The following is a 15,750-nucleotide window of genomic DNA, read 5'->3' as shown; positions in this document are numbered from 1 at the left end:
TGTTGGATGTTTTAGAGGTTTAAAACATGCTTCAATTTAATGCTTTTGCATTTAAAAAAAAACAAATCTGTACTGGATCCAGGTATTCTTTATAGTGTTTTTTTTTTTTTTTTTTTTTTTATTTGAGGCATTAGTGACTTTTTGTCCATCTGTCTGAACAAAATACAACCACACTAACAACTGCTTTGGAGCCAACTAAGAGTAAACATTCAGTAAATGTTACATAAGTTAGTCTGTTCCTTCTGCTGCTAAAAATAACAGATAAATCCTGGAAGGCTGCTGAGCTTTCCTCCTTATGAAAGTAATACCAGAGATTGTCTGACTAGTGAGACTTTGGTTTGATGGAAGCATATTGACCAACAAATCAATCACAACAATAACTCCCTGTGAGTCAATGTAGTGGGTTTTTCAACAAACGTGAAAATGTAGTTGCCAGATTTGCATTTCAAAAACATAATATCATAAATTTAATGATAAACAGTGTTAAATTAACCCCCCCGAACCTTCAGATACCCTTTTAAATAAATCATTATACTCAATAACTAATTGCGGTCCTTATCGTCCCTGTTGGTTTTCTGTCGTTCTTTGATCAGTTAGAACTTGATAAAAGCTGTTAAATTGTCTCCTATAAAAATCCTGAAGTGAAAATTTTCATATATGTAAATTTTATGTAAAACATCATCTGTCTGCAAAGCTGCAAAACGGCGATGACTCATGTCCGAAAACTTTAATTTGCCTCCCACTCCTGTTGGTCATGTGGGAAATAGATTTAAAAAAAAAAAAAAAAAACACGTCTCACACAGCAACAGCACATACACCACATTTCCACATTCTCCACCATATATCAATAGCTTCTCAGTGGCTAAGTCGATAGTGTGTTCTGGCTGTAAGTACTTTAACACTTGCCTCTTCCAGGGAGAAGATTGAGTCAGCCAGTGACTGCTCAGGAACTGACAGTAAGTGCTCGCTACCCGGAAAAAAGTAAAAAAAAAAAGACAAACTATTTCCTATCACTGCCTGTCACTGCTCCCCACTGCTGCCTGTTTGATAGCCACATAAATTGGCTCTTCTTCCTCTCACGGAGCGGCTGCTACTTCATTTTCTCTGCATAATTCTTAAAGTGCCTCATATGTGATCGTAATGGCTGACTTTTGCAAGCTCCTTCACATTTACATTGCTGGCTTTTTTTTGCTGTTTTTGCTGCTCTTGTAACTGGTGCTTCATGCTTCTTGTTTTAGCTGGACGAACTAAAAAAAAGAAAGGTAGCTACTGTGTTTGTCTGGTTCCTGTCCCCCTGTCTGCCCCCTCCTCCAAACCCAGTGTTCCCAGTGAGCCCCATTAGCTTCCCAACAGTATACAGTTAAGCACAAAACTATTCATACACATACAAAGTTTTGATTTATGCACCATTTTCACTGGATCAAGCGGTTTCTTCTGGCTGGAAAATGACAAAAACTAACAAAAAGGATGGTAAGACATTGTGTTAGAATGATGTTTGTGCATTCTTACTAGAAACGCTATCTTCAAAATGAATAGTACAACTTGAAATTGTTGCACATTTCTTAGAAAATGCTGCTTCTTTCTCATCCAAATGCTGGTAGTTTCTTCCATGTTCCAGAGCATTCTAATGCTTTTTAAAAGGAGAACAGCTGATGTAGTACTTCTCTAGTCACTTACTAGTCGATTATAAGTGGCTGCGAAAACCAAAAAGCATAAAGAAGGCATCTGGTTGCACTTTGTGGCTGTTCACAAGATGGAGAAATGTTATAAAGTCATATTAAAGTGTTTTCAAGTGCCAGTAGCTGCAGTGAAAAATATCATCAAGAAGTACAAGGAATTCCACACAGACGAATCTCCAGACTGCAAGTGTTTTTTGAACTGAAAAGACAAAATGGATCTATACTCACCGGCCATTTTATTAGGTACACATGTTCAACTGTTTGTTAACGCAAATATCTAATCAGCCAATCACATAGCAGCAACTCAGCGCATTTAGGCATGTAGACATGGTCAAGAAGACCTGCTAAAGTTCAAATTGAGCATTAAAATGGGGAAGAAAAGGTGATTTAACTTTGGTTGTTGATGCCAGACGGGTTGGTCTGACTATTTCAAAAACTGCTGATCTACTGGGATTTTTACATACAATCATCTCTACGGTTTACAGAGAATGGCCCTAAAAAGAGAAAATATCTTGTCTCTTGGTGAAAATGCCTTGTTGATGCGAGAAGTTAGAATGGCAAGACTGGTTTGAGGTGATAGAAAGACAACAGTAACTCAAAAAACCACTGGTTACTACCAAATTACTCAGAAAACCATCTCTGACCACCTCAAACCTTGGTCCAGATGGTGTACTGCAGCAGAAACCCCCACCAGAACAGGAACCTGAGGCTACAGCCCACCAAAATTTAACAATTGAAGACTGGAAAACCTTGCATGATTTGATGAGTCTCCATTCTGCTGCAACATTCAGATGCTTAGAATTTGGTGTACACACCATTAAACCATAGATCCGTACTGCCATGTGTCAACAGTTCAGGCTGCTGGTGGTGTCATTTTGTTGGAGGATATTTTCTTAGCACTTTTAGGGCCCCTTTGTACCAATTAAATATCATATAATCGCCACAACTTCCCAAAGTGTTGTTGCTGGCCATGTCCATCCCTTTAAGACCATGATGTACCACCCCAGTACTAGCAGGGTGTATCTAAAAATGTGGACGGTGAGTGTATTTTCCGGTTGCAAATATCATGATTGAGTATGCGAAGACACAACCATCACCAAGAAGCAAGGTTGATGAATACCACATTGTACCAACAAAGGATTGGGGATCTGCAATTGAATCATGTTCTGGTGAGACCAACTGGGAAGGTTGGTAGCACCACTAGCAGCACTAGTGGGAAAAATCAGTCTGGAGTCCTGCAAAAAGCCTGATAAGAAACCAAACGTAGTAGGAAGCCAAGTACGCAAGAACATCTGGATGAATGTGATCAGTTCTAGTAGAAACATCAGACACCCAACAAGGCAGATTTCCATGAAGACCAAGGAGGACTAAAGTTCTACAAGACAGACTCACAAAAGATCAGCTGGACGAAGAAGGAAGCTGCTGATCAACAGTTCTGTGGTCAAATCAGATGAAAATCAAAGAAATGAGAAGTTTTCAACCCCAAGAACTCTATCAACACTGTCAAACATGGTGAGAATGTGATGCTTTAGGGAGTTCACAACATGAAGATATTGGAGGAAATCATCCAACTAGATAAAGATCTAAAACATAAAGTCAAAATGGCGAAGAAACAATGAACAGAAAACAATATGAAGATGTTGGAGTCCAGAATCTGTGGAGGAACTAAAAACCAGAGTGATGAAGATGAAGATTCAGTCTCAAAAAGTGGAACAAAACCCCAGTGGAGACATAAAGAAAGTCTGTGGTGACAAATGAAAGCTTAATAAACTGTAAAATAACCACATTAGCATCTCTGACATGATGTCTTGCCATCATTTTCCCGTTATACATGTCATTTGCAGCCAGAAGAAGCCTTTTGATTGAGCAAAAATTCACTGTAAATCAAAGTCTTTCATGAGTATTAATAATTTTGACCTCAACTGTATGTGTCATTTTGAGGACCTGCCTCTCTGAAAGCTGCCGTCCTTCAATTTTCCCTTGTTTATTTTTCCTGACTAAGAAACCATCCAGTTGCATTAAATCCAAAATAGCAGGACTGCCGTTCTGTCTGCGTTTTTTTAATTCTTTTTTTTGGTTTAGAAATTAGCTCACCTCTGCTGTCAGCACACAAGTGCTGAAACTGCATGTTTTCAAAGCTGAATTAGAGCCAAATGAATTGAATTCTGTTGATAAAGCATTCAGTTTCTCATGTGAAGCATCCAAGAAGAAGCAGGTTTTTCGATTTTAATTAATTTCCTCTTAAATATCGGATCTCCTGTCAAATTATAGATAAGTCCGGGTATTTTACTGCAGCTAGAATTAGACTTTTCTTGAGAGTAGTTTATCATATTTTCACTTAAATTTCAGGGAAGCTTCAGAGACTTTCTCCCATTTTAAACCCTTTTGAGTCCAGCTTTTTTTAAAAAACCTTTCTATCTTTCTCCCCTTAGGATCTGTCAGATATTTATCAGTCTGTCTGCCAGCGGTAATAGTTAGATCGACTCGAGCTGTTATCTGCAGGATGTCTTTGTGCTGCGTCTTTTTCTTCCTGACTGAAAGACGTTTGACGGCTGCAGAGTTTGTGTTCGCCAGACGCTCCTGAGCGACTGAATTCTGGTTAAATATGTGACTTCAGCTCTTCTGCTCGGAGCTTCTGGCCGGAAAGTGTCGACACCGAGGTGTTTGAAATGTTCCTCTGGTGTTGTGGCGACACTCGAGTCTGATTTAGTGAATTAAAGTAAAAATGCAACTCTTGAAAACCCACTCTGTTATTGATTGGTCGTCTTCAAGTTTCCCTTTGTCTCGTTCTGCATGATGCATGTGACTCAACACCCTAATTACTGTCAGAGCATCGCACTCATTGTCATTTGAAAGGATTATCTGATTTGGAGACGCTCATACATTTTGCCTGTCTGGGGACTTGGTTATAATGAGATATTTGGATTTAGTGGAAATGCTGTTTTTCACTCCTGTTTGTCCCTGAAGCCTCCTCCATGCTGTTTATCATTAAGTCTATGTAAGACTGTAATCTCCACCCCTGACCTGCAGCGCTGATAGAACTTGTACTGGATTGCTGTTGCCAAATCCTGGAGCAAACCAATATTCTGTGTCCAGGCAGCCAAATAGTTTTTTCTAACCAGATGGACATTCGAGGTCACAGGAGTCAAACTGGTGGGGGTTGATCTCCTGTTCTGTAACATGCACAGTTTTCTGACAATTTCTATCAGGTCTGAATGTTCTCTAAAGGAACCCCAAACAAGAGAAGGTCACTTTCCACTGCAGGAACGCGATGCATTCTCAAGGTGGAGCAAACGTTTCCAGGTTGTTTTTACATAGCGGGGTAGGATCTGACATATTTGACCTTGCTGTTAAATCAGAGTGCACCAAAACAACAACAACTTGTAGTTACTATACTTAACTCCAATTCTATGAGTACATAGGAAATACACCATTGGAGGGTTTGCTGTTTTAACCTAAATGAAAAATTTTACATTGAAATTGGTGACGTTAGAGCCAAGAAGCCTGATACTTGATGGGGAATTCGAAAGGGCAGAAAATGCTGCTTGATGTCTTCTCTTAGTTTAATTAATTAGTGTTTGTTATCTCAAAGTTTAACCAACCGGATTGGTCTTCATTGAGTACAACTGATGTGCATTTGTTCTCTCACAGTTTAACCAGTAGGCAGTTGTCTTATCCAAGTATTCCCAGTCTAAATGAGTCCTTTTCGAGTTTAACCAATCAGCATTCAGATCTGGAGTCTTTTGATTTAGGATCCAATGGATGCAGCCATAACGTTAACTATGAGTGCAACAAACAACAGCAAATACCAGTAAATGGACATAACTGCAGTTCTATGAATACGTAGGAGTAAGACCAAGAATCAAGACCTGCACATCGGTCTTTCATTCCCACTCAGAAGTACCTACCCTTAAGTAGTGTTTTTTTCTCCCATAAAAATGGTCCTGAAAGAATTTCTACACGTCTTGTGGGTAGAAGACATTTGAAGTTTCAGACCACCTTAAAACGACACCTAAAGTTCCTGCAGTGGAAAATAGCCTGATGCTGAAAAAAGTTCCTTGTGTTAAATATTTATTTTTGCTGGACAGCTTTGACTCCATCGGCTCCTCTGGCGCTGATGCCGCCTCCACCTTCAGGACCCAACCAGCCGGTTCCGGTGTCACGTCTGCAGATGCAGCTCCACCTACAGGGTCTGCAGCAGAACACCAACGCTCTGCGTAAACAGCTGTCACAGCTGCGTAACATGCAGGTTTGTGTATTTATACAGCTTTGACTGAAAAGTGTCCCAAACATCAGGTAAAGTGCATCTTGTTCACGCTTGTACAGTACCACGAATGAACCTGTGACTTGGTTTCCCAGCTGGAGAACCAGGACTCAGTTCTGTCCCTGCTGAGGCAGACGGAGTCGGAGCTGAGTCTCATGATGCTGGACGCCATGCGGACCCAGGAGGACCCTCTGCAGAGACAGCGCCTCCTGGTGGAGGAGGAGAGACTCAAGTACCTCAACCAGGAGGAGCTGCTCATCCAGCAGCTGCAGTAAGCATAATTAGGATTAATTTGCAACCACTGAAAGTCAAATATAGCTCTACATTATTAATAACTTAAAACATATGTACAGTGAGAATCGATTTTATGAAACAGGGAGAAATGTTTGGGATAGCCAAACTCTTAAAGTGAATATTTACATATTTAAAATCCCTGAACTTTTTTATGAGAGAAAAAAAAATGCTTTGGCTTTAGGGAATTTTTAAACGGTTAAAATAACTTTTTGTGGCAAAACCATTTGAGATACATTTGATTATTTGAAGCAGGGTAATTTTAAATGTCTTATTGACTCCTTATCTCAAACACAAGAAAGGGCTTTCTTTCCTAAACAAAGTATGTACTGTCAGCGAATGGTGAACGTTGCGCTGGTATCAGTTTTTGAACTCAGGTATCAGAAAGTTTCAAATAATCACATATGATGAGTAGAAAGAAAGGTATCTTCAACAAATGCATTTCCCATATTTTATCATAAGAGTTGCTGGAGTTAGCTTCCAGAACATAATGCTATTCAAGATGCGATGAAAAATTCCAAAACTGCACTGTAAAAATCAAAAACTGTCAAAATTAGCTGCCATTTGCCTTTGTGCAGTGACGTTGTGCTGCCAGTGCTCCTGAAACTCATGTAACACTCCCTGGAAGTCCTGTGATGTGAACATGTCAAGCACTACCTTGTTACTGGATTGATGTGGCCAAAAAACCCAGAAGTAATCATTGTAAGGGGGTATGATGTCATGATGGCGCAACCAGATGCCGTTGTGCCGAAGTTCATGTTGTTTCTGACAAAATTTCCCCCTCAGACCTCTTAGAATGTTACTTGACAGTACCCGACTCTGTGGGACGAATTCCTGGACCACAACCATGTGAATGTCAAAGAACATACTTCTGGTGCTCCTGATCTGATGCAATCTGTCTGGTTTTGGAAACTGCAGTTCTTCTGCTTTTGAAACTGATGTTTCTTCTCTTGGTGGTAGCCGCAGACCCTCCTCCCGTCACCAGTGATGAACCTTAACTTGACGGTTGGATCCTCCCGACAGAGAATGTTAAATTGCACATTTCCACCTACTATTGGTCACAAAAACACATAACAGAACATTATGACCACCTGCTTCATGTTGTGTTGGCCCCTTTTATGTCTTCAAAAATGGGCTTGTATCAAAGGACCTCTCAAGGTACATGTCCACAGGATCCGTCAATTTCTCGCATCCCATTCGTTGTCTATGTGAAACGCATCGCGTTGCATGCTGGTTGTGCTCCAACGTTTTTCGAGCTACATTGCAACGCGTCACCCCAGAGCTCATTTGCATAAAATAGTTTGACATCTACTTTATGCAAACGAGGTGCGGGCAGTGGACTTTCATAAAACATCTAAATTAGCCACTGTTGAACTAAAATGAGAACAGATTCAGCAGCTTTCTCGCCTCAGATGCTTTCAGAAATACTTTTCCCTGAACTGTTTTTGTAATTAAAGAGAAAATTTGCAGCCAAGTCTCCATGTTGGTCTGATGCTTCTATCGGACTGAAGGTCTGAAGGCCTCTCATGACCACCTAGTGTCCTACTAGTGCACGCCCACCGAAGAACACCCCTGTGGACACGTACCATCAGGGTGTCCTATGGGGTCTGGACCAGGACGTTAACAGTGGATCCTTTGGGTACTCTGGGTTGTGCAGTGGAGCCTCTGGGAATCAAACTTGTTCCACTGCATCCTGTTGCTCTTGGAAGTTTGTAGGTCAAATCAACGTCTTGGGCGGTCTTTGGTTGATGTTTTTGCGATGTGGTGGGGTGCATTTACCTGTTGGGGTAGACCAGTGACATTTAGGATTGCCATTTGCATGAAGGTGGGTGCTTGTTCTGGGACAGCATTTATTTGGATGTCTAAGTCTCATCAACACGGATGCAAAAAGCCAAGGTTTTCCAGCAGAACACCACATAGTACCACTATGATCGATGTTATTCACTTCACCTATCAGTGGTTTTAATGCTGTGGCTGATTGGTGTCCATGACTGTGATATGCACATGTTATACAAACAGTCCTGGAGCTTTCCGATTGTACCTCGTATAGAGAAATAACCTCAATATGGGAGTATAGAAGCCTGGATTCTTCCACTGCATGTTACTGTAAAGCTGATTTTTACATTTAGCTTCATGTGGGTGTAATTGTCCTCTTAGAATTTGCATTAATGTCTCCTCGGTTGATTATGCAGCCGCTGCCAGACCGCAGAGTGTCAACAGTGGCTGCATTTCCTAATTAGCAGCTCTTCTCCATTAAAGCAGATGTTTACAGTTAACACTCAGCACCTGGTCTGCTCGGAGGTTTGACAAGGAAACGGCCAGCTTTATGAAAACTAAGGTAACCGTAGCAACAGTATGCAGCTACAGTATACTGATGTGCGTCTACCGTCCACAGCGACCTGGAGAAATCTGTGGAGGAGCTGCAGAGGAACTCGTCCGTTAACCACGGCCTGGTGACGGAGCAGGACGTGGAGCAGAAGAGCAAAGAGCTGAGGATGCTGGGAGAAACGCTCACCGAGCTCAAGAGTAAGTGCTCTTAACATAGACTATTCAAGTTTAGAGGTGATGCTGTGGCTTTCTGGTCATCCATTTAGTTCCCCTGAAGCATCATTTGTGTTTCCTTTAGTCATTTTGGACGCTTGCTCACCAGTGGACACTTCACTCTCAGCTGCTCAGGAGTTTATTCTGTCCGTCTCGGTGCTTTTACCCTCAAACTGCCATCAATTTAAAGTAAAAACTGCCCGTTTTACCTTCAGTTCACCTCCACTGCAGCCTCACAACACTTAATGTGCATGACGTGTATCAGTCCACCTCTGAAAATAGTCTCTCGACAAATACATTATATACTAAATATGTCATTACCTTTATCTGTATCCGAATAGAAGATCGGAAGTGCAAAATATTTATTATGTACGTCAGAATGTAACATTAAACTGAAGAATATTGATTGAAATACACACTTAAAAGTCAGTTATATCAATATTTATGACTGTCATGGTTTAGAAATGTAGAAATTTAACACAGCTACAGGTTATGTAGGGTTGAGATAAATCCAGCTGCCAGACCAGGTTGTGATGTCTCTGATCCTCAATGTTTTCCTTAATGATCGGTCAATAAAGTGACTCAGCGGGGCGAATATATAACCAGTTTGAAGTAATGTGTATTAAATAAAACAGAAAGTGAAATGTAAGTCCAATGTTACTTAAACAATGAACATTTTTGACAACAAATATCTCTTTACTTTGCATTATTTGTGCTTTTCCGAATAACCTATTTGGATCTTACACCTGTTCGCTTGCTAAAAATGCTAAAAAAAATTTTTTTTGAGTGACGCAGAATGAAACAGAAACTCTACATGTGTGTTGTTAACCTCAAAACCTGCCAGCAGGTTTGAAAGATGTGTTTTCTTTTTAAATATCGCCAAAAATGACACCATTTATCAGACAGAAACTGGAAAAACTGAAAGAACTGTAAGATTTTTAACTATCAGACTGTCTGCAAATGCATCACATCTAAGCTTTACAAAGTCATATTTCATCTAGATTACTTCATTACACATATCTCATTCAAAAATGTTCCAAGAACAAACCATTTGCATCAGATTATATTAAAAAAAAAGATTCTGTGTCTTTGATGCAACTGAGAAGCTAGTTCTCATATTAGTTTCATATTGCAGTGAAAAATGAACTTCAGAAACAATACAATGAAGTAGTACAACAGGGAAAAGTTGCGCAATATACATTTTAAATAAGGAAAAATGAATACAATTGGTGCAGTTAGGTTTGAGTCAATCAGCACCGAACCTGAATTATAAAATAAGCTATATATACAACAAAGAAAAAATTAAGACATTTATGGCTTAAAATGAGTAAAATAGTCCTGTTTCACATTGATAGAAGGTCTTCTTCAGTGTCATTACCAAAAATTACAAGCATTTGTGTGTGAGAAGGTACACCTCAGAAAACAATGAGATGTATTCAGTTTTTTGTTTTGGTCCAAACATCCCAAAACTAGTCAGTCTAGTTATAAACTCAGCTGTGACCACATGTGAAAAATTTCCAATTCTGTGCTTTAGTATGGAAACAAATTTGCAAAAATTGAAAGGAAAATCAAACATCCTGGATCAATAAAATAAATGCAGTGTGGTTCAGAAACAGTGAACAGAGGAGCAAGTTGTTGGAGATACATTCAGCATGGTGAAACATCTTTCTACAGCTGATGAGTAGAGTAGGGAGGAAACGTCTGGAGAGGAAGAATAAAGTAAGACACAAAACAACAAAAACAGGCACTAAACAACCCAAATGACTGACAAAATGACAAAAAGTAGATCAAAAAAGAAAAAGCAAGAAAAAAAAAGAGACCAAGCGACAGAAGCAAGACACAATGTGACACAAAGGAAATACAAAATGACATGAAACAGAACTACATAAAACAAGACAAAATGAAAATTTTGACACAAAACAAGACAGAAAACAAAACAAATGACACAAAACAACGCAAATGAGACACAAAATGAAATAATTGAGACAAAAAAATGACAAAAAATGGCAAAAAACTAGAGACACTGACAGAAGTGAGACACAAAATAACACAAACGAGTTCAAAAACAGTGAACAGAGCAGAAAGTTGTTGGAAGATACAGTCAGCATGGTGAAACATCTTTCTACAGATGATGAGCAGACTAGAGAGAGAAAGTCTGGAGAGGTTGTAACCATGGAAATATTTAAATATCTACACTATGTGGAGACAAAATGACCACAAAGAGACATAAAATGACAAGACACAAAATCAGACACAAAACAACAAAAACAAGGCAGAAAATGAGACACAAAATGACAAAAGAGACAAAACTGTCTCAAAGAGACACAAAACTGCAAAAATGAAATGACAAGACACAAAATGGAGGCAAGAAGAGAGACAGGAGAGTCAAACATCCTGGATCAATAAAATAAATGCAGCATGGTTCAGAAACAGTGAACAGAGGAGCAAGTTGTTGGAGATACATTCAGCATGGTGAAACATCTTTCTACTGATGATGAGTAGAGTCCTGTGAAAAATGCCAAGTTTGTAGAAGTTCTAAAAAGTAAAATATCTATCGTGTAGTATCACCATTTTTCAGTTTTCTTTTTTTGTTTCCTTTTTTATGATTTATGGCAATATAACTTAGACATGTCTGATTCTCTCTACTTCTACTCATGGTTGTTCTGTTTCTATAGAGGTGCAGGACTTTATATTGCAGTGAAAAATGAGCCCACAGTGAGTAAAAATGTGACATGAACAAAAAATGCAAAGAAAGTGCTTGTAGTGCAGAGGGTTAAAGTTTTTCCTCATCATAAGTAAAAGTGTTTTTAATGATTTGGCTCACAGAAACAGCAGGAAATCACAAAGTATTGATAGACTAAGGCATACTTTAAATGCTTAAATCATTAAAATGAAAATTGTTGAGCTGTTGGCAGAACACAAACCTGAAAGATTACAGTTCATTTTTGGCTATTTTTTTTCAAATATATTGTATAAATCAAAGTTATAGTTTGCATCAGGGTCATAGTAGCAGTATCATTTACTACAGGCCTTATAATGTGCTTACCAAGCAAAGACACTGTATGATCATGTAAAAACTTTTATGTTGCTTCATTTGCTCAAGAAAACCAATGTTAATCATTAAGTGTCTAAAAGAGTGGCGCTGTACTTGTAGGTCATAGATCAAGTAATAAAAGTGCTAAAATACTGCGTGGACGTCCATATTTCATGTCATGCAAAGGCACCGATAAATATATTTATAAATCTTCTTCCGCTTTAATTGATATTCATGACGTTTCAGGTTTAACCTCTTGTTCCGCTCCTCTGACCTGTGTTCCTTCGTCTCTATCTTCAGTATTAATGAGTAAATCCAAAGCTCTGAGGGGCTCATTAGTATGTTGTGGAGACTGCTGCTAGTAGTTGATACGTTCACCTGGATCCTACAAATTGTGCCTCATCAGGAAGTCACACTGACACTGAGGACGGGAAAACACCAGAAACAACACAAAGATTCATAAATAAACACCAAATGACAAAGTTTTAAAGCCAAAAAAAGGATTATTATTTCTTAAAATTTGTCATGAGTGAACTATGATGGACAAATAATCAAGTTATTATTGAAATTGCAACATAGGCAAATCAGACAAGCTACATTTCTTTGATAAAGGTTAAAAAAAGTCACACAATAATGTTATAAATACAGCATAACTGTACTAAAGAAATGCTCCAGTTTATAAATCAGACTGTAAAGGTGTAAGAGAACATGCTTGTTTGGTGCAGACTGCAGCTGGATGTTTACTGGTCTTACTTTTACAAAGCAGATGGGCTTTGTTGGGAAATGATTACGACATGTCTAATGCAAATGCCAACTTTAAATTTAACCACAGATTTCTATTCAGGATTCTAAAAGTCAAGAGTCTCTTACTTTATAGCATCTCTGGAGAAAAGGATGTGTTTTTTCTGCAATTCAAACAAAGCTAGCATTATTATTATTAAGATGTGATGTTTGGAAGTAGGGATCGGGCCAATCAATGCATTTTTTAACTGACTAGTATCTGCATGAACCTAAGTTCGATCCTTTGTTTACGTCCGGTGTTCCACAGGTGTTGTAAAGGGAGTGGACAGCTTGTGGCAGAACGGTAGCGATGAGAATGCAGCACCATTAATCCTTAATTAATAACATAAATTTAGCACAATAGACTTTTACCCTGTGCATTTTAATCAATGAACCCATGATTGTGGCCACAAATTACCAAATGAGCCACTTGGACATAGCAATGAAATCATTCTTGGTTTCTCCTAAACACATGAGCTCTGTCTGGAGGTCATTAAACGTCACATTCATCTTTGACATAGTGCCCCTTCACTAGCTAAACTCTCACAATACTCCCTGCTTGCCATAATTAACTGCCTGTTGTCCAAGTGATGCTTCCTCTGGTCTTCTGGCCTCTACAGTATTAAACAGTAAGAAGTGCCACCTGGTGGAACAACCAGGTACTACAGCTGATCTGCAATATATTTTCTGAGAGAGTACAGGTTTTCTCCGTCTTTTAGAAATTGTAGAACCACAGTACACCCAACTCGCAAACACTAGATTTCAGATGGTGTTAAACTGGAGCTTTACAACAAGGTTCATGACCACCTACAGAACATTAAAGAACAGATTGGATACAGAATTTTGTTCTTAATGAGTTGCAGAACTTTTAATATTTTCATCACACTGATTTTAACAACTTTATTGTACTTTACTAATAAGTTGTTTGGGTTTTAATTGAGATTTTCTTTCTTCCTGGAAATAAATAAATAGATAGATAGATAGATAGATAGATAGATAGATAGATAGATAGATAGATAGATAGATAGATAGATAGATAGATTATTAATCCTGAAGTAAATTCAAGAAATGAAAAATCTCAAGTAGTTGCCTCCATTTTCTGTACAATTAGTACAAAATTACATGTGTTAGTTGTAGAAAACCTGGGTGCAAACTATAAAATAATGAAAATAAACTGCATGAAGTTGCATCTGGAGAGAAAAACTTCAAACCTGAACCTAACAAGTAGTGCAGAGTGTGCTTTTCAAGAAACGAGACACAGTTTCTGCGTCCTAGAGGTCACTTTAAAACAACCAGCATTACACTGTCAGTCTTTATTAAACAGGATGGAGCAGCTGGAGTTTGCTCAGTGAACTTTAGTTTTATAATGCGTTAAAAAGCTGCACAGGTCGATCAGTTTCCACCAACATACACACAGTTTAAAGACAAAGATAAACCCTTAACATGAGTATCTATTTAGCAAACATTAATGCATTTAGATGGTGTTTATTGCAAGGTTTTTTTCGTATTCTGGATGAAGATAAGCGTGTCTTATCTAAGGAAATATAAAATAACTCAGGTCAATTCAGGGGCAAAATCATCCCAGTTTGAAAGTCAATAAAGACAGACTGAAGAAGAGTCTGAGCCTGGTCTGGAGTGGAGCTCTGGATGTAAAAATTGGACATTAAAATGCCGAGTAGAAAGAATGACTTTAATACTATACGATGTAAAAAGAAGTGGACCGAAGACGGACTCCTGTGGCTCTCCGTTTTTGAGGATTTGAATGGCGGCTGGTTTAGGAAATCAGTGTCTAAAACATGTCAAATAATGACTTGAATTCTCCCAACAGACAAACCCAGACTCTGCTTATGTAACTGCACATCTGCCATGTTCTGTCTTCTCGTTTGGCCAACCTCCACTGAATCCTCTCACTGAAACCTTTCTGTGTGACAGAAACGGCATCTTGTCTCGTTTTCTTTTCCACACTGTTCGTTCTTTTGTCTTTCCCCCTCCCGTACAGACCAGTTTCCCAGCCTGCAGAGTAAGATGCGGGTGGTGTTGAGGGTGGAGGTGGAAGCTGTGAAGTTCCTGAAAGAGGAGCCTCACCGCCTGGACGCCCTGCTGAAGCGCTGCAACACCATGACAGATGCTCTCAGCACGCTGCGCAGGTACTCGAATCAAACGCTCCTCGGTTTCTTTAGATAATGTCTTATTTTGTTATTAAACCAGGTCAGCCCACAGACCGCAGTTTTTTCTTGTTTTACATTTATTCATTGTTTTATGTGGTCTTTTTGTAGGATTCAGGATTGCTTCTATCAAACCGTGCATGCAGTCATTTTACAGAACACTGGATAATAGGCTGGAAATGTTTATAATTTAAGACTCTACGCGACGAACATACCCAAAAGAGTCCTGCACACTGTCTTAACTTGCATAAATATACACTATCGTTCAAAAGTTGTAAAATATGAACAAACGTCTCTGTTAAACCTTCAGAATAAGGACAGGAATACAAATGAAAAAAATTGTTGTATGTACCTGAGATTTCTGACTGACAGAATTATAGAAAACTCTACAGACACAAACAGGTGTGTAGAAAAATAGACAACAAAATGTCTATTTTGGATGTTTACTTCCCACAAGTCTTAAAGAAAACATGTTATGGAAGCAACATATCCCAAAATCCCAAAATGGATCTACCCGTGCATAAAAAAATGATGTTTTTACCGATAGTGTCTCGTCTTCATGTAAAGAAAAACTTTTGCAGAAGCAGTTTGCAGCCAAAACCACATTTAACTGAATAACATGAAATAAAGATGATGAGGAGTTTTTTTTGCAAATCCACAAAGTAGAATTTCATATGCGTTCTTTTTTTTATTTCTCCTCCTCGCCGACACGTTTCAAAGGATCCTCAGTGATGCAACCTCAGATTAACATTTCAGAAATCTGAAGCAGAATTTTTGTTCCATGATGAAAAGTGATGTTTAAACTGTAGCGTGAAATTCTCAATAATCCCAGTAAGTCCTGAAGGACAGACGTACTGTCTGAATATTGATAAAAACATCAGAGGAGGTTCAGACTAGAGCTGCAGTTAATGGAGGGTTCAGAGAGTTCAGCAGATGGGTGATTATTCCATCAAAACACGCCGTTAGGAGACTATTTAGACGAATATCTACGACTCT

The 15,750-nt window shown here is 38.8% G+C and overlaps 1 protein-coding gene across 11 annotated transcripts in view; it reads left to right on the top strand.

The window, feature by feature from the left end:
• LOC111582683 (SRC kinase signaling inhibitor 1-like) overlaps positions 1-15,750 on the top strand; it is a 221,001-nt gene that overhangs the window by 167,553 nt on the left and 37,698 nt on the right. For 10 of the 11 annotated variants that reach the window (XM_055004311.1, XM_055004310.1, XM_055004314.1 and 7 more), the window contains 6 exons: positions 916-956; positions 1,239-1,262; positions 5,768-5,928; positions 6,039-6,214; positions 8,630-8,760; positions 14,589-14,736. In XM_055004311.1, the coding sequence (XP_054860286.1) occupies positions 916-956; positions 1,239-1,262; positions 5,768-5,928; positions 6,039-6,214; positions 8,630-8,760; positions 14,589-14,736 (681 nt within the window). The remainder of the gene's footprint in view (positions 1-915; positions 957-1,238; positions 1,263-5,767; positions 5,929-6,038; positions 6,215-8,629; positions 8,761-14,588; positions 14,737-15,750) is intronic. The other variant, XM_055004312.1, reaches the window with a different exon arrangement.

The sequence above is a fragment of the Amphiprion ocellaris genome, chromosome 18 (genome assembly GCF_022539595.1).
Source record: "Amphiprion ocellaris isolate individual 3 ecotype Okinawa chromosome 18, ASM2253959v1, whole genome shotgun sequence".
Lineage (NCBI taxonomy): Eukaryota > Metazoa > Chordata > Actinopteri > Pomacentridae > Amphiprion > Amphiprion ocellaris.
This window is presented reverse-complemented; position numbering and strand designations above follow the sequence as displayed.